We start from the raw sequence: 18,955 nt of genomic DNA, 5'->3' as shown, positions 1-18,955 counted from the left end.
ACCCCATTTAGCCACACAAACACTACATCCCGCATGAGAAAGACAACAGATGGAGAATTCAGGGGAGATGAAGACTTCTTTCTTGGTAAAATGTATATCTCTCTATCACTTTATCTGTCTAAAGTCAAATTAAATTTACCTTTAAATATTAGTTTTACATTTAGTCATTATAAAATATGTCTTTAACATCAATTACCTTTTAAAGTATATGTGTGTGAAACTGAAAAAAGAGTAAATTTATGTGCATTAAGTCCTTTAAAATGTGTTTCTTCGTGACAAAGTTTTAAAAACTCAGACTAAAATTAAGAAGGGGCATAGTTGGATAAACAAATAGAGACTTTTTAGTTAATGCAAATGTTGTACATATGTAAATTTGATACAGAGTACATCAAGTCCTCTACATAGAAGAAAAGTGACTGTAGTTTTTAACCGCTATTTGGGAGTCTCTCTATATTTAGAGGAAAATAAGCATACCATGTTTAACTGTGTTTATGAGTGAGAAATGAAAAGATCCGTAATGGGATTCACAAACTGCTGAATTCCTCATGTGTGTTTGGTGAAAAGAAACTTTAATCATAACACATAACTCAGCAGACAGAGTGTCACAAATGTTGACTTAACGTGTTGGGAGGAGGCAGCTGTCAGGAAAACAGGCTCTAATCTGTATGCCAAACTTAGACTCTAAAAGATTGGAAAAATGTCTGGTCTGATGATTCTCGATTTCAGTTGCGACATTCAGATTGGTGGGGTTCAGAGTTTGGGTCTTGTATCAGTAGGTATGGCTGCTGCTGGTGATATAATGGTTTGGGAAACATTTTCTTGGCACATGTTGAGCCCCTAAGTATCAGATGATCGTTGTTTAAATGCCACACCTATCTGGATATGATTGGTGACCATGTTCACCAATCAGTGTACTGGTCTGTTGTTGGATAACTCAGGCTGTCTTTCTTTGTTGTATAGTGCTTGCAGTTTCAAGCTATCAGATCATCCTTATTGTGCGGTGGAACTAGAGATTCATATCACAAATGTGCAAGTCTGCAGCAGCTGAATGATGATGTCATGTCAATCAGGACCAAAATCACTGAGGACTTAAACTACCTGAAGCTATAGTTCAACAAAGAATTAAAGCAGTTTGAAATACTAGCAAAGTGTATTTAACAAACCTGTTAATGGGTGAATGTAATTCATGATTTTTAATATGTCAACTAAATTTAAGATTTAGATTTAAGATTTTTGTTTTTATAAACAAAAACCTGACAAGACATGGTGGTCCTTGTTTTGGGGGACTTTTTGCATAGAACTCACAATCACATAAGGGCAGGATGGTGTGTGTGTGTGTGTGTGTTTGTTTATAATAGCTAAACAGGACTGCGCCACAACATTTACCAACAAAATGAGGTCGTTTGTGGAAAGTTAAGACCTTTCCCCTGTCTTCTTTTTTTCAGTTCTACTGAACTCTGCTAGTTAGTTTTAGACGTAAGGTAGGAATTAAGTTTGGGTTAGTTAGGGTTAGGAATAGACTAGTAATGGTTAAGTTTTGGTAAAAAATTTCTGGGTTAGGCATAAATGCAGATGCTAAAATGATTCGAAGTTAATAGAAAGTCCTCTATTTGTATAGGCGTGTGTGTGTGCATGTGTGTGTGTGTGTCAGCTGGTGGCATTAACCATTTGTTGTTCAAAGAATATTCAGAGGCAACAAATGTGTTGAATAACTTATTTATTCATGAACATTTAATGAGAGCAAATCAATGAAAAATCATATTTTACGATTCTCATTTGTTCTCCCATCAGGGTTCCAGCTTATTCTTCAGACTCTTTTGCCTAAAGGTACATAAAAAACAATGAATAACACTTAAACTCTGACTGAAAAGTTGCAGCAACCTTTTAAAAGGAAACCTACAGCAATCGCTTCTGTTGACAAAAGTGTTTTGTACTATGTTAGCTCAATGACAGTAAATTTTACTTACTTTTCCAATCTCCCGACTCTTGGCCCTCAGCTTGTTGACCTGGGACTCTGCGATGTCAGCACGCTCCTGAGCCTCCTCCATCTCATGCTGCACCTTCCTGTATCTGGTGAGGTGAGCGTTGGCCTGCTCCTCCTGGGAACAAATTAAACGAGCAATGTGATGTAAAATAATACTGAAAAATTTATTTTTGAATGGTGCATGCTATAGGATATGTGAACTGAGCCATTGACTTACAGCCTCCTCAGCCTGTCTCTTATATGCTTTCACTTTCAGCTGCAGTTTGTCCACCAGATCTTGTAGTCTTACAATATTCTTCTTGTCCTCCTCCGTCTGCGGGTAGTAAGTGATGAATTTATTGTGTTGCATGCATAAGGAAAATCTGTAAAATGATCAAATGTGAAAAGCTTCCAACCTGGTAGGTGAGCTCCTTCACTCTTCTTTCATATTTGCGAACACCTTTGATGGCCTCGGTTCCCCGTCGCTGCTCGCTTTCAACTTCCCCCTCAAGCTCACGCACCTGATATATAAATAAGAATTGGGTTAAAAAACAAAGAGCATAACAAATAGGGATACAGTTATGTTAAAAACAAAACAAGAAAACAAAGGAATACCCTGGCCTCCAGTTTCTGGAGCTGCTTCTTGCCTCCCTTCATGGCCAGATTTTCAGCTTCATCCAGACGGTGCTGCAGGTCCTTCACTGTGACCTCCAGGTTCTTCTTCATCCTCTCCAAATGAGCACTGGTGTCCTGCTCCTTCTTCAGCTCTTCAGCCATCATAGCAGCCTGAAGTTTTCAGGAATTTGTTGCTTTTCAGCTTCCAGAGTTTCCCTTTATAGACAGACACCTCTTGCACAGACAAGAATTAAGATGACTTACATCAGTGATGGCCTTCTTCGCCTTCTCTTCAGCATTTCTTGCCTCCTGAACAGAATCCTCCACCTCACCTTGGATTTGTACAAAGTCAGACTCCAGCTTCTTCTTGGTATTGATGAGGCTGGTATTCTGTAATAAAGAGACATACATGAGAAATAAATATCAAATACTGATTTACTGAAGTAGTATCTGCACTTTTTAGATAAAAACCTGAGAGTGCAGCAGGGTAACACGCTCACTAGCATCCACCAGCTCCTGTTCAGCCACTTTGCGGCTTCTCTCTGTTTGCTCCAGAGCAGCTCTGAGCTCCTCAATCTCAGCAACCATCAGGGTGTTTCTGCGCTCCACCATCGCAACCTGCTCTTTCATGTCATCCTGGCCTCTGAGGGCTTCGTCAAGATGAAGCTGTGCATCCTGAATTAAAAATGTTAGATATTAAGAAAAGTTTTAGACACTTTTAAAAATGGGTTCTGTATCATAACTTTCTGACTGGCTGTACCTTAAGCTGTCCCTGAACATTTCTCAGCTGCTTCTGGGCTTCTGCCGCCTGCCGGTTGGCGTGGCTCAGTTGTATCTCCATCTCATTGAGATCTCCCTCCATCTTCTTCTTGATTCTCAGGGCATCGTTCCTGCTCCTGACCTCAGCATCCAGAGTACTCTGCATGGACTCCATCACCCTCTGGCTGTTCCTCTTGATCTGCTCGATCTCTTCATCCTTTTCTGCAATTTTTCTGTCAACTTCACTCTTGACTTGGGTAAGCTCCAGCTGGACACGGAGAATCTTGGATTCCTCGTGTTCCAGGGTGGCCTGTATATTTGTGAAACAGCCTTTAATGCCAACAGAAAAGTATTCAGATACATATGTTTTAATAGTAAAAAGTATGGTCTTGAGTTGATGATTTTCCTCTACTTAAAAAGACATGAAGTAGACAAAACATAATTAACAATTTAAAGAACAAAATAATTTTACCTCTGCCTCCTCTAAAGCTGTCTGGATTTCAGACTTCTCATTTTCCACAGTCTTTTTTCCTTTTTCCAGCTCATGAATTGTCTTCCCTGTCTCACCAAGTTGTTCAGTCAAGTCTGAGATCTCCTCTGTTAAATCAGAGACAAAACTTAGTGTTTTAGCAAGCTAAAGGAAATCTTGTATTGTGGAAACTCAGTCATTTGTCGTACGTTGCAGGTTCTTGTTCTCCCTCTTCAGAGTCTCCAGATGGTCCAGAGCTTCTTCATAGGAGTTTTTCATTTTGAACAGCTCTGTACTCATCGAGCGGGCCTCTTTTTGAGCTCCCTCCAGCTCAGCCTGGCTCTCCTCATATTTCTGCTTCCACTCTGCAAGGACCTGAGGGTATGACAAACAATATTTTTCTCACTTCTTTGTTGCATCACTTATTCTTGATGAAACAAAAGATTTTGTACCTTGTCAAAGTTCCTCTGCTTCTTGTCAAGATTTGCAGCCAGAGCATTAGCTCTCTCCACGTCGATCATCAGGTCCTCCACCTCACCCTGCAGCCTCTGCTTGGTCTTTTCCAGTGAGGCGCATTTTGCATTCACAGCCTCAATGGACTCTTCTGCATCCTGAAGACGCTGGGCGAGCTTCTTCCTGCAGAGAGAATGTTTGATTTAAAAAACTTTAAATCCTTTGCAATTTCAGATCATCATCATAAGAGTAAAAGTTAGACTTACTTGGCCTCTTCCAGCTCCTCAGTGCGCTGAATGGCATCAGTCTCATACTTGGTTCTCCACTGAGCCACCTCGCTGTTAGCCTTGGACATAGCACGCTGCAGCTCAGCTTTGGCCTCCTGCTCCTCTTCATACTGCTCTCTGAGCAGATCACAGTCATGACGAGATGACTGAACTGCATGAGCCAGAGCATTCTTGGCCTGTCATCCAAAAAGGAACAGGATTAATAGATAATACTACTCATCTCTTGCCAATTTAAGATATTTTTGTTCAGCTTTTTTCTCAGTAATTGTTACCTTGACTTCCTCCTCTATGTGCCTTTTCAGCTCTTCAATCTGCTGTGTGTACGCTTGTTTGCCTCTGGTCAGCTGGGATACAAGAGCTTCTTTCTCGTCCAGTTGACGAGCAAATTCCCCTGTTCAAGAAAATTAATCAGCACAAGACAGACAATTAGTTAACACATCACACTTGTGTAAAAGTGAAATGTTTAAGTTAGAGAAAGAACAGAGATGTAAGAAGCTATTTAAAAGTAAATGACATCTCTGAAAATGACTGTGGTTCACTCAGGTTGCCAGAGAGTGAGAGAGAGCAAAACTTTCAGGATACGAAAAGATTTTTAAAAATTTATACAAATGAGTTTGTACGACCGAGAGGCATATACTTGAAGGTTTACAGTCTGGACTTGAACAAAACTAAGGTTCATACCATTTTCAGTTTGGAGTCGAGCTCTCTGTGCACCAATATCATTCAGTTGACGAACATTCTCATCATTCTTGGCTTTGAGTTCACCTAGCTGATCTTCCAAGGTCCTGCACATCTTCTCCAGGTTTCCCTAATGAAAGGAAGCTGCTTTGGTTAAACCAAATTGGTTATGATGTGATTGTGTCCATGGACATGTCCAGAATCCTCACCTTTGCTTTTGCAATGGACTCCATGTTGCTTGAGAGGTCATCGATCTCCATCTTGTATTCACTTTTCTCTTTCTCCAGCTTCTGTTTGACTCTCTGGAGGTTATCAATCTGCTCTCCCAGCTCCGCCACGCTGTCGGCCTGCTTCTTACGGAGAGATGCGGCCGTGGCCTCATGCTGCAGGGTGGCCTCTTCAAGGTCACGGCGCAGCTTCTGGAACTCAGCCTCGCGCTTCTTGTTCATCTCAATCTGAGCTGCAGTGGCTCCTCCAGCTTCCTCAAGCCTCTCACTGATCTCCTCGAGTTCCCTGGAGAGATCGGCCCTCTGCTTCTCCACTTTGGCCCGAGCAGCTCGCTCAGCCTCAATCTCCTCTTCCAGCTCTTCAATACGAGCCTGTAACAAACAAGGTTATGAGAAAAAAAAATTGAAGGATATTCAAATGATCTCTCAAGTATGGAGTCACACCTGCAGCTCCTTTATCTTTTTCTGTAACTGGACTCCAAGTGACTGCTCGTCCTCAATCTTGTTGAGGAGTTGGCTTATCTCAAAGTCCTTCCTGCAGGTGGGGAAGAAATGTTAGATATTGTCTCAGCAGAATGTTTATGAATGTTTTTTTTTCCTGTAAATTCGTACTTCTTAATCTTCTCCTCAGACTGCTGCTTGTCATTCTCCAGATCCATTATGGACTCCTGGGCCAATTTCAGATCTCCTTCCAGCTTTCTTTTAGCTCGCTCAAGATCCATGCGGAGTTTCTTTTCTTGCTCTAGAGAGCCTTCAAGCTGATGATTGGATGGTTTTATTTTTCATGACACATATTTTATAGTACTAGGTTAGTAGTCAAAGACACCTTTAACACTTACATCATCCACTTGCTGCTCCAGTTTTGTCTTGGCTTTGGTCAGAGTGTTGACTTTATCTTCCTCTGCTTGCAGATCATCCAGGGTCTGCTGATGGGCCTCTTGGAGGGCTTTTTTCTCCTTTGTCAGCTTAGCAATGGCCTCATCTTGGGAGGCCATTTCCTCTGTGAGGTTTTTGACCTGTAAAGTGTTCCATAAATCTTAATGACCTCGAATGTTTAAATGTCCATAGGAAAGATTAACACCTTAATAAAGACCACAGTTTAACCTTGTTTTCAGTGGCATGTTTCTCTTTTTCCACTTTAGCCAGAGTCAGCTCCAAGTCATCAATGTCCTTCTTCAACTCAGAGCATTCGTCCTCAAGTTTTCTCTTCTTTGCTGTCAGCTCAGCATTGATCTCTTCCTCATCCTCCAGTCTCTCGTTGGTCTCTTTGAGTTTGGCCTCAAGCTGGATTTTTGCTTTGATGAGCCCCTCACACCTTTCCTCTGAATCAGCCAGGTTTTCACCTTCCTAAAAGCCAACAAGAGTCCTTTAGTTAATCAAATCAGTGGATGAATATGTGATAATTATTAGGCAAACCTAGGGAAATAATGACACTTACAGACTGTACTTGTAATAATAAATCATTCTTCTCTTGAAGGAGAGAAACCATCTTCTCCTCCAGTTCTTTCTTCTTAGCCAAAGCCTTTGTCAGATCATCTTTGGTCTTGGCAAAGTCTTCTTTCATTTGGGCCATCTCCTTCTCTGTCTCTGCACTCTTCAGCAGAGGTTTGATCTTGAAGTACAGCTTCATCCATGGCCATGTCTTGACGTTCATGAATGCGCGGATGTTGTACTGGATGGTGAAAATGGCGTCTCTGAAGAAATAAAACAGAAATTTAGCTCAAGTCTTGAATGAGCCCATTTAAAAATCTTGAAACTCTCTGCAAAGAAATAGATAATTACCGCCTCTCCATCATCTTGACAAATTCACGCCTCATGAGGAATCCTCTGCAGACAGCCTGAGTCATTGTGACCAGCTCTGCCAGCTTTTCATCTCGCATCTCCTCCAGAACTCCCAGCAGTCCAGCCTTGAAGAACACCTGAACACCAAAAATATTTTTAGGAATTTTAGTTATAAAGTAGTGTCTTTAAAAGTGTTGATAACTTTACCTTAGTGTGCCCAAACTTGTACTGAGAATGGTCAACATCAATAGAGCCCAAAAGTTTCTCAGAGGCCTTCTTGTTGTCAATGAACTGTCCTTCAGGGATGACACTGGCATTCAATACTTTGTATCTAAAAGCAAAAATTCCACACATCCAGTCAGTCAATCAACTTCAAAACCTATCATCCACCTAGCCACATATCATCATGTAGCATCTTCACTCTTCGACAACGTTAATATACTTTTTTTGTTGTTCTAAATTCAGTCATGGAAATGACAAAGCATCCGTAGCCACAAGCTTGAAAAAATCTTAAAGGAAAACCTGTTAAAATAATGAGAAATTCCTTTTAAGTTAAACACTTTCAGAATCTGTAAAGGTAACAATTCATCCACCTCTGCTTGAAGTCACCATAGAGGATCCTGCTGGGGAAACCTTTCCTGCAGATCCTGATACCCTCCAGCACACCGTTACACCTTAGCTGGTGGATGACTAAGAAATTCTCCATCAGACCTGTGTCACAAAGATTGAATAAAATCACTTTTCTGAATACAAGTAGAGCTCACAGAATATATTAAACACTGACATACCTGGAGTCTTAGACTCATTGGGAATCAAGCAGCGCACAAAATGTGGATGTGTGCTCCTCAGATTGGTCATCAGCTTGCCCAGATTTTCCTAAAGATAAATAACAAGTTTCAGTTAACTAAATGCAATAAATAAAAATGCAAAAAGAGACAATCCTAAAGCTCACCCTGAACAATGCAGACACCGTCTGGAAGGAACCTCCCTTCTTCTTGCCACCTTTCTTGCCACCACCCTCTCCTTTCAATAAAAAATACAATAGTAGCAAAACGTTTTGTATTTCATCACATCTTGAGAAATGTGACTGCAATGCAAATGAAAACAAAGAATGTATACCTTCTCCTGAGGAATGGGATGCATATAGGAAAGCCAGAAGCTTGGTAGAGGACTTCTGGTAAAGCTGGACCACTGTGTCATTCAGGGGGTCCTTGTTCTTTTCCAGCCAGCCAAGAACATTGTAGTCCACAGTGCCAGCATAGTGCACCAGAGAAAAATGAGCCTCGGCTTTGCCTTTGGCAGGTTTGGGTTTCTGGAAGGGAGCACTTTTTCCCACATGTTGGTCATACAGTTTGCTCTTGAAGGTCATGTCTGTTGCCTTGGGAACAATACACTCTTCTTCAAGGATGGAGAAGATGCCCATTGGCTGTCAAGATAGCAAATAAAATAACTACAGTCAAGAAATGTCAAGGCATCTAAATGATTCTCTGTGTTGGTCAGTATGTCTGAGCTTGTTGCTGACCTTCTCAATGAGCTCAATGCACGCAGCCAAGTCCATGCCAAAGTCAATGAACTCCCATTCAATTCCCTCCTTCTTGTACTCTTCTTGCTCCAGGACGAACATGTGATGGTTGAAGAACTGTTGCAGTTTTTCATTGGTGAAGTTGATGCACAGCTGTTCCAAGCTGTTGAACTGTTGGAAGACAGACTCTGTTAGATATTTACTGTGCTGGTTCACTGATTTAAAGGTTAATCCCAATATTACTGACATCAAAGATTTCAAAACCAGCGATGTCCAAGACACCGATAAAGTAGCTCCTTGACTGCTTGGTGTCCAACATCTCATTGATTCTGACGACCATCCATAAGAACATCTTCTCATAGACAGACTTGCAGAGAGCACTCACTGCATTGTTGACCTGAATTTAGGCATAATATGCATCACATTAACTTAGATGTTGACTTGAAATGAACGTACCTGAATAAAATAAACTTATCAAACTTTGGCAATCATTAATTTGTATATCATCTGAATTGATCACCTGGGGAACAGTTTGACCTTTGGTCACAAACTCATTCCCGACCTTCACTCGGGGGTAACACAAAGCTTTGAGCAAATCAGCAGAGTTCAGACCCATGAGGTAGGCGATTTTATCAGCCACTGAAAGAAAAAAAAACAACTCAGACGTTCTTCGAGACAAAATCTGGAAAACATTGAAACTTCATTGTTTGTTTTATACCCTCAGTGCCATCAGGTTCAGCCTGCTCTTCCCGCTGCTTCTGCTTGAACTTCATGTTTCCATGATGCATCACAGCTCCTGTTAGCTTGTAAATGTTAGCTTTTTCTTCTGCAGTGAAACCCAGGATGTCGATGGCAGTCTGTGTTTAATCCACAAAAAGTCATTTATCAGTTTATAAAGTATTTAAAAATGTTCTAGGAGACTTTTGAATAATATATGTATTTAAAGATGATTTTAAATTGAATAATTCTTACATCAGTAGCAATGAACTCTTCAATGTCATTGATGCTTTTGACAGTGATTTCACCCTGACTGATCATGGGATAGTCATAGGGATTTGTGGTAATCAGGAGAGCCTCTAAAGAAAACACAAAGCAAATCTTTGTAAATATCAATAAACTAATTATGAAACTTATTCTATATAAATAGCCTGTGGTAAGACATTGTTAACTTGTGGAGTAACTGCAGAATTCATTTGTTTCTAACCTATTAGCTCGGGTTTGTGGCCTGTTGTGAGCTGATAGAAGATGTGGTAGCTCCTCTCAGCAGACAGCTGGAATGTCACTCGAGATTTCTCCAGCAGATCTGTGTAGATTTACATTATCAATTTAAAAAAATCTCTTTTTAACTATAAATAAAACTGCATAAGAAGACTTAAACAGAAAGTTTTACATGTTTCAATATCAGCTGAAGCCAGCTTTCCAGTTGACCCAAAGTGGATTCTGATGAATTTTCCCTGTGTGGAAACAGGAAAGTGTTTTATTTAAAATGCTGATATTGATTGCTTTCACCAAAGTAACAAGAGACAGTTTCAAGTTGAACTCACAAAACGGGAAGAGTTGTCATTCCTCACAGTTTTGGCATTTCCATAAGCCTCCAACAGTGGGTTGGCTGCAATGATCTGATCTTCCAGTGAACCCTGGAGGTGACATTCATCTCATTAGTTGAACAGTTCCAGTTTGTGTGTTTGTATCATTTTATTGCTTAGCAATGTCATTGACCTGCATTTTTCCAGCAACTGGCTCAGATTTCTTTCCACCAGCTACTGCGATTGTCGCAAAGTACTGGATGACACGTTTGGTGTTCACAGTCTTTCCTGCACCAGATTCTCCACTGGTTTGAAGATATAAAGTTTAATTTAAAAAATAGCGATGCATTTAATGATGAAATGCCTCAAAATATTTGGCACTTACGTAATCAGGATAGATTGGTTTTCTCTGTCTGTAAGATGAAAAATGATGCACAAATGTCAGATGGATGTTTGAGGTGAAACTGTTGTATTTATGTATTGATTATAGAAAGTGTGTTACCTTGGAGCATGAACTGATAGGCGTTATCAGAGATGGAGAAGATGTGGGGAGGAGCCTCAATTCTCTTCTTCCCTCTGTATCCTGCAACAACCACTGAATCGTACACTGGTAGCCACTTATAGGGGTTCACAGTGACGCAGAACAACCCAGAGTAGGTCTGCAGGGTCACAGAGGATCATTCATGATGCATGTTTTCTTGCAGTCATCATCTGCTTCCACATTATATATTTAGGAAAACTTACGTAGATCATCCATGCTGCATATCGCTCTTTGAGGTTATACAGCACAGTGGGCTCATTGAGGTGGGTCATCATGGCCATGTCCTCAATCTTGTCGAATTTTGGAGGGTTCATGGGGAAGATTTCATCTTCCTTCACGGTGATAGTCTGGTGAAGACAGAAAAGTGTTAGAGGCAGAGGATGAATGGGGTTCTCACAACTTTTTCTGGAGAACGCAAATAAAATGTCAGCTGTTCAATAGAGGACTTATCAAGAGAAACAGAGCAGTATCATCAAAATCATTCAAAATGCTTAAGATTGTTGTCAACCTGACTGCAGATGCACAGTGTAATGAAATATCTGCAACTGTTAGTATTTAGAAATGGAAAGCGTGATACCCACCTTCCCACACAAAGTCTCCACAGTGGCTTTGCCGCCCTCCTTCTTGACGAGTTTCCCCTTTAGGTACATCTCCTTGGGCTCGGTCACATAGTAAGCTGTTTTAGCATCAAAGGGAGCATTCTGGGCTTCGATTCGCTCTTTTTCTGGCTTGCGAAGGAATACGGCCGCAGGGCCAAAACACTCCATCTCCGAATCCCCCATGGTTACACTGTAAAAACACGTATTCCCAAAATCATGTTCAAGGAAATACATTTAATACATTTCTGCGTCCCCACCCATGATGACGGTTTACTGGAAGATCAAGATGCAGTCAAATACTTCAATCAATATGTGACAAAAATTCAAGAACAACTGGAGCTTGAGCGGTACCACACAGACACTATTACATGAACAAATAAGTAATTCTAAGCTTTTTCAAGCAAAACAGACACATTTTGCTAATAAAAACAAGATTAAATATGGCAGCATTTAATAGCATACATAATTGATCTCATTACCCACACTCTGTTAGTGAAATGATGCTTAGATGTAGGATTTCTGTTAGGAGTTACTGTTAGTCAGACTCATTGCACCACTTAAATGAACTATAAATTTCATTCCCTGTGCATATCCATTGTGAACTATGGAAACTAAAGGGATTGATATACATTAGTAGAAAAAACTAATTCACTAAATTATTGAAAAATGTAAGTAGAATTAATATTTTTAAAGTTTCAGTTGTTCAAAAAGCAGAGGACCGATGCTTACTGCATTAACTATACAATATAGAGTTTGAGACAGTTGCATGCATAAGGACACTTGAAGTTTGAGGAAATCAAACCTGCAGATTTCCTTCTTCTAGCGTTTGGACACAATATTGAGTTAATTTCAATGATCCAGTTTGTACTTCTTGGTAAATGTATTAAGGATTTCACATTGGGTTTTAAGGCAAAAGAGAATGACACTTTCTTTATTCCAAGGGTAATAGATGAAATTACACAAGAAACTGTTATCTGAAAGTCACAATATACAAATGTTGCTATATTTTAATTGGGAAATTGTCAATATAATTTCAAATGTGGGATAGTAAGAAAGATTTTACTGCTAAGCAGCATAGAGGATGAAGTCACTGCCTTTAAATCAGAAAAGGCAGCATTTGATCAAACACAGTGTTTATGAAACAGTTAAAGATATTAAAAAATGTATTATTAATTAAAAGTCATCTGCATTGTGACCTGCTTTAAGTTTTAATTATATTTCTTGCTGAAAATGAAGGGATGTAGTTGCCATTCAAAGAGACAAATACCAAGTTATCCAAAGTCATGCCGCACATTCACTGGATGAGATGAATGTTGTACAAGTTAAATACTTGAAACACCACAAAGATGCAGGTTGAGTTAGTGACCAAAGAATCGCAACAGGAGTAATGTCTAAAAAAAAATTCCCTGACAATGTAGAGCTGTGATACCAGAAATAGTTTACCTTCTCCTCTCGACCCAGAAGAACAGCTGGAGGTGGTCTTTAAGGGATTCTGAAGAAAGAAATATCTCACTCAGCAGACTGTTTACAAACCTTCCTGTTGCAAAGACACTAATCTAGAGTAAATTGCTGGCAAACACCCTGGCAGTAAATGCCCATGGCCTGCATTATTTTTTAAGCTATCCTCCTCCTAATAAAAGCCTACAACTCACTCACCTTGTCTGGTTGCCTGACAGTCCTTGGAGGCGTCCCTGCCTTCCTTCTTATATAGGCAGATAAGTGTTCACTCAGCACAGATCACCTTCTCTATTTGGTCATGTTGATTTGTCCTCTGATTGAGTATTTTTATGTCTTCAACTTGGCTTTGTCTGTTGTTTTTTTTCCCTCCACAGACCAACACAGCAGTTTAACCACGACTTGGACTCCTGGTACTTTAACGTCAAAAAACATCTGATGCCAATGGCAAGATTTTAAAATGCAACTAAGACTGGTATTAAACAAAAGAATGTGGTTTATTTCTTTTTATAAATGATATTTGATGTTTGTATAGAATAGAATAGAATAGAATAGAAGTACTTTATTCATCCCAGCAGGGAAATTACTTCGCAGTTTCAGCATAGAGACAAGACACAATAACAACTACCACTGAGTAGTAGTTGTAGATAAAATAAAAATAAAATATAAAATGCTATAAATTGTAAAAATATGAATGCTGTTAATATAAAAGCTAAATAGAGATAAATAGAGTAGTTATTTGTTTTCTGTTATCAACTTCTAACATACTATCAAATGTAATTTATGTTTTTACATGAGTTATCATATGAGCTTCAGTAAATGATGAAAAGAGGTATTTGTCCTGCTTTGAACTATTTTAGAGCTACCATTACAGCTTGACAGAAACTGCTTCATTGGAAGCTGGTTCTTAAACAATACTCACACAAGAAAGCGTTTGTCAAACTTGTGCACACCCCATTCTTACAAATTCTTTTAATTTTAGCAATTCGGTCATTGTTTTGGTCTTCAGTATAATCTCCTTAATGCGTCCCGACACTGCAGAAGATCAGCACTCAGCTGTGGAGAAGCTCTCATGTGTCACTGGTATTCTGTGGCAGGAGCCTTGCAAGTCTTTCCCGTGACAAAGGAGCAGAGTTGGACCTAACAGTTGCTAATCTAAGAACTTGTGGAAATGATGATACCTCTTGATAGAGAGAAACAAAGACAGAGGTCCATGTTTCATGGTATCCTGAACTTAATTGAATTTGTGCAGGGATGAAGGACAATAGGAAGTGGAACAATATTTTTATTTATAGCCATCCAATTTAATTTCTTCTAAGAATACATGGAGTGGATCGAATATCAAACACACAAAAGTGGTATTAATTGAAATATATTTGAAATAGTTTTTGCACAAAAATCTATTATATAATTGAAACAATAAAACTCAATAAATTGTTAACTAACGGTTTGATTAAATTGATACATTTTAAAATCAGTTTCTCCATCCCTCTAACATTGCAGAATAACCTGCTAAAGCCTTTAATTATCTAATTATAACCAGCATTTGGTGACTTGGCAAAGGCTGTATAACAAAGGCAGTGGGATAAGATTACACTTAGAGGCGGGGTATGTCTATTTAAGTGTTTCATTGAAAACTATGTCACAATGTAACACAAAATGTATGTTTTTACTTCATTAGAACAGCAACCGTGGTGGAGTTATAGTTTAACTTTTCTTCAGTTGAAAGTTGCAAAGACTTTCAAACCTCTACACACAAAAAATGGTTTCCATGATGTAAATTATTGAGACCATGATTAAAATAGTTTTTAGCCCTTTCCAGGGAACAATGTGTTTATCTTGCACAATTTATATGAAAAAACAAACACAAACAACAAATGCTAATTAAAATGATGATTAAAATTCTCACAGGAGAAAACTTACAATTTTACTTTAACTTGAAAATATAATTTAACAGCTTATCCTGCTAAAGAGAAATGTTTTGATAAATATCAAATATTTTCATCAGTAATTTAAGAAATAAGGCAAATCTTGAACTAAATGAAAGGAAGCATTTATATTATGTCAGTCATGTTTTATTACGTTTACTGTTTCATAAAATGTTTACAATTGAGTCATTGTTGAAATTGTTGTAATATACTGTAGTAATTTTGACTATTATTGTACAATGGAAATAAAGTTGAGATTGAACTACAAAAAGTAAAAGTTGCCACTGTGTTGCTTGTTGTAACAGAAGTGAGGTGATGTGCTGTTTGATTATCTCACAAATTGAATAATGGGCCCATAATTCAAATGATAAATCATAATGCTGTGGTTTAATAGGATTTATGCTCTGCAGATACACAAAAACATAACTGATAGATAAGATGGAGCTTTGCTTGTTCTGGTTGGTCAGCTACAGTCACCTGATCTCCAAACTTCGCCCACCATTCTGCATCAACTTTATTGAAATTCACAATGTAAGTATTTTACTGAGAAAAGTAATTTTTTCTGCATTTTCTCTAAATTACCTTTCAAAAATCCAGCATCAGAAGCATATTTTTAAAAATTGTACAATAAAATGTTTTTTATAAACCTTCTTTCTGTCGTTATTGGGTTATAATTGCACCCATTAACCCATTAATTGCACCCATTAACCAGAAACATGTGAAGAGTGCACTTCATTTATTGGGGATGTTAGGATATAAAGAAAAATAAATCAATATTGACAATATTGAAGAGGATTCTTACTGACAACTTGAGCAGGTCTTTCTGCTCTGTTTTTAAGAAAATCAAACCTTTCTTAAGAAAACCAATGAGAACCAATAAGAAAACTATTTAAGTCTGACATCCTGTTTACAAAACAAATAATAGATCCCACCATGCCATGATTTAATAGATGTAGAAACATTATAGGAACAATATGGTTTTCAAGAAGGAACTTTGGATATTTGCTGCAATGCCTCAGTTCAAGGTGGTTTTGTTTGCACTTGGCAAACTTAGAAGTGCATCACTGAACCAATGACACCAAGGTAACTAAATCTTGCTAAACTAAACCAGCTACAATCATCACTCCTCTACTACCATGCTTGATAGATGGCAAGTGCTCTCTGTTATTAGCTGCATCCTTGTGGATTTCTTCAAAGATGGTGCAGTGCATTGTAGTGAAACATTGCACTGCACTTTTGTGATTCATTCAGATGCAACTTTGAAAAACACATAAGCCAGATTTCCATATTCTTTATGGTGAGAAGAAACATTATTATAGTAAACCTTCAACAACAAAGTTGGACCTTCATTATTGTTATTAAACTTTAAAACTCACCCTGCTAACTGAGACCAAGTCTGAGATGTAACTCTTGACGTGAAGGTGTGTTCTTTGGTTATATATCCTGGGGCAATTGTCATTTCTCTAAAATGTTTCCTATTTTTTAATAATTCTTCTCAGTGTAGAAAGATCGATTTTATTGTGTAAAAGAGGAATTACTGTTTCTTTAATCAGTAATTCAGCGGCAACTGGTTGCTGCTTTCACTGTAAAAGCCAATGTCAGCAGCAAAGGTATACTTAGTTTTTCACATATCTTCTTGATTTTGATTTTATTTTAATGACTGAATTAAGCTTGTTAGATCGTATGTTATTTTTAAAACCTGGTCAAGAGCAGAGTACGTTTGATCAATTTTGGATATTGAATTGCAATCAGAATCAGCTTTATTCACAAAGTTTGTGCACAAAGACAAAGAATTTCACTTTGGTTCCAGTGTGCTTTCAATAAAGAAATTTGAAATATAAATATATAAAAAAGGATGGTGTACTGTCTTTTAAAGATGATGGGCAAATTTCTAAAACAAGACAAAAACATTAAAAAGAGGGAAATAGTAATTAGTGCTCTTCATATAACTGGTTAATGTGTGAAATAGAGAAGGGAAAGACACTAACAAAACCTCTTTTGACACCAATAAATGTTTAAACTAAATTTTTATTAAAATCTTCATCTTTGCTTCTTTTTGAACTCTTTTACTTTTTTCCATACATATATTTACATCTTTGCACTTATTAATCAGTGGACAGGATCCTAACTCAATGCTTCAAAAAGTCAAAGATCACAAACTACAAAGCTCCTTCGTCCTTCATCTCTTCAAGGATGGTTTGGACATTTTTGAAGTTATTGACCACAGAGTGGCACCTATTCGTGTGCTGCTCCTGACACAGCTGCTGGCTCCTCAGGAGGCTCTGGTTATATTTGAGAGGCAGTAAAATGTAATGTCCAATGTGGAGTCTTTGGGGCAACAGGTGATTTACATTTGTTTCTCAAGACATGTTGTCTCGTGGGTGTGGATATATTTTTAAACCCTTTCTTTAAATGGTCACACAGATGATCTGAAGACAAGGCCAGGCATGCAGCTCGACCTTTCCTTAAGTCAAGTGTTTGTTCCCTGTGCCAGACAAGGAGGGGATCATGTTATACTATGGGTGATAGTTTGCATTCTTTCCCCTCTGTAAGATGACACTGAAATGGCAAAGAAGGGTCGAGGGCATTAGAAGCTAAATGCTAGGGATTTCACACCTGACAAAATAGCCCATATATTCAATAAAAATGTGATACTTGATCTCATATATTTCCTGGCTGCACTTATTTGGAAGAAACACAAATATAGCCATCTCCTCAGCAATGCACACAGGCCTCAGCTATTTGTTTGTGACTGAAGGCTTTTTGTGGAACAGCCTTTGATATAAAACACAAGCATCTTCAGTTGTCTCAGTCTTATAAATGTTGGGAGAATAATTTGACACCCATACTGCACATATGCTTTTATTTACTGAAAGCATAAAATATTCTGAATTAAAAATTAATTTTTGGGCTTAAAAACTTTCGCAGCCTTAAAATTAGGGCTAGGGTTAGACCCAAGGTCCTTCAGTCTATTGAGGGATATTTTACAACTATTAACTGTATAATCAAGCACAAAATTATTCATACCCCTGGCCGATTTAAATTTAAGGTGAACATGTTGAAATGGCTCAGTCAAAGTCCCAGCTGGTAGAGAATCAGATTAGGTTGATGGTAATGAGGTCTTCCAACCCTAAAGGAGGTCATTGTTACAAAAGAGTAAGTGGCAAAATACAACATGGAAACCTGCAAAAAGTGGTTTAGCAACAGTCAGGTTTTGCTGTATTTCCAAAAGATTACACTTATTGATATTTCAGAAGGGATTAATAATCTTTTTACATGCTGCAATGAAGTAAAATGTGAATAAAAATACAATCATCTACTGTGATTTCTCATATAGTAGATGAATCTCACTATTTCAAATTTGTATATACGTTCAATAGGGAATAGCCCACTTATAAACTTGCTCTAAAAGTTTAAGAATAATACATTTAAAAATCAACTTAAGCTCCTTTAAAGTTAAAATATTCATTTGTTTGGAATTAAAAACTTTACTACTTTGTAGTAATAGAGGGGGAAGTCTTTATAGTTTGATGTGTATGTGTCTACTATTTGTGTGTGTGCTGAAGTCCTGCTATATGAACAGCATAAGAGCAACATTTTTAATTTTCTGTGATTTCTGCTAAGCTCCAATAATGAAGTTTAACCCTTCCAGTCTTAAGGTGTTTGTTCTGAGTCTGGGCTGCCAGCTGAGAAAATCAGCAATGATAACCTGCACTCGAATCAAATCGATAATTTGAATAAATAAATTTTGGTCTATTTAATTGTTTTCTTATTAAAATACCATGAAACTACAGATGTGTCAGTGGCTGGGAGAGTAGCCCCACAATACTGTTGAAACCAATCGTGTCTGAGCTGTGAAACTCAGCTGCTTAATCTGAGTTACAAGTATTACAAAATTGTCTCTCCCAACATAAACTCTCATTGATTGTATTTGTTAGCAGTGATTATCTCTCATATTTGCATGGTTGGTTTTAAATGAAGAATAAACCATTATCTGCACTAATGCACACTTTCTTAACCTCTGTCTTCAAGGACATCAAAGCGTCAGCCTAGGCATCCACACAGGCTTCAGGGAGTCTTGGGTGTCTAATGGGTCTATTTTTAGACTGGGAACTTGACAGAGTGCAACATATGCTTTGAAGCACATATAC

General features: G+C 38.2%; 1 protein-coding gene and 1 long non-coding RNA gene across 2 annotated transcripts; one reads left to right on the top strand and one right to left on the bottom strand.

Moving 5' to 3' along the window:
• Positions 1–1,800: 1,800 nt before the first annotated feature.
• Positions 1,801–13,124, bottom strand: LOC114134977 (myosin heavy chain, fast skeletal muscle-like). The gene is made up of 41 exons (XM_028001882.1): positions 13,078–13,124; positions 12,865–12,913; positions 11,404–11,611; positions 11,026–11,169; positions 10,784–10,940; positions 10,667–10,694; positions 10,475–10,586; positions 10,300–10,392; positions 10,146–10,209; positions 9,960–10,058; positions 9,728–9,831; positions 9,474–9,612; positions 9,276–9,394; positions 9,003–9,152; positions 8,756–8,926; positions 8,353–8,659; positions 8,186–8,256; positions 8,022–8,109; positions 7,827–7,944; positions 7,441–7,564; positions 7,234–7,370; positions 6,890–7,145; positions 6,556–6,798; positions 6,291–6,467; positions 6,064–6,209; positions 5,896–5,986; positions 5,434–5,823; positions 5,228–5,354; positions 4,819–4,937; positions 4,526–4,722; positions 4,259–4,442; positions 4,016–4,181; positions 3,810–3,934; positions 3,339–3,647; positions 3,050–3,253; positions 2,843–2,968; positions 2,579–2,749; positions 2,380–2,484; positions 2,202–2,297; positions 1,968–2,099; positions 1,801–1,821 (listed from the first exon to the last, which is right to left on the bottom strand). Exons 3-41 carry the CDS (start codon positions 11,602–11,604, stop codon positions 1,801–1,803), a joined length of 5,811 nt encoding a protein of 1,936 aa, XP_027857683.1. The 5' UTR covers positions 11,605–11,611; positions 12,865–12,913; positions 13,078–13,124.
• Positions 13,125–13,243: 119 nt separating this feature from the next.
• On the top strand, positions 13,244–15,081 carry LOC114134979 (uncharacterized). Its single transcript, XR_003593499.1, has 2 exons — positions 13,244–13,405; positions 13,597–15,081. It is a non-coding gene; the product is annotated as an uncharacterized LOC114134979 (long non-coding RNA).
• The last annotated feature ends 3,874 nt before the right edge of the window (positions 15,082–18,955 follow it).

This window comes from Xiphophorus couchianus, chromosome 20, assembly GCF_001444195.1.
Source record: "Xiphophorus couchianus chromosome 20, X_couchianus-1.0, whole genome shotgun sequence".
NCBI classification, from domain to species: Eukaryota; Metazoa; Chordata; class Actinopteri; order Cyprinodontiformes; family Poeciliidae; genus Xiphophorus; species Xiphophorus couchianus.
The sequence above is the reverse complement of the archived record's forward strand: the minus strand, read 5'-3'. Positions and strand labels throughout refer to the sequence as shown.

Coding starts and splice junctions, on each gene's coding strand:
- LOC114134977 (XM_028001882.1), bottom strand. CDS start 11,604: ATGGGGGATTCGGAGATGGAGTGTTTTGGCCCTGCGGCCGTATTCCTT. Junction 10,587..10,666: donor AACCAATCTATCCTGATTAC/GTAAGTGCCAAA, acceptor TCTTCAAACCAG/TGGAGAATCTGGTGCAGGAA. Junction 2,485..2,578: donor TCCAGAAACTGGAGGCCAGG/GTATTCCTTTGT, acceptor TTTATATATCAG/GTGCGTGAGCTTGAGGGGGA.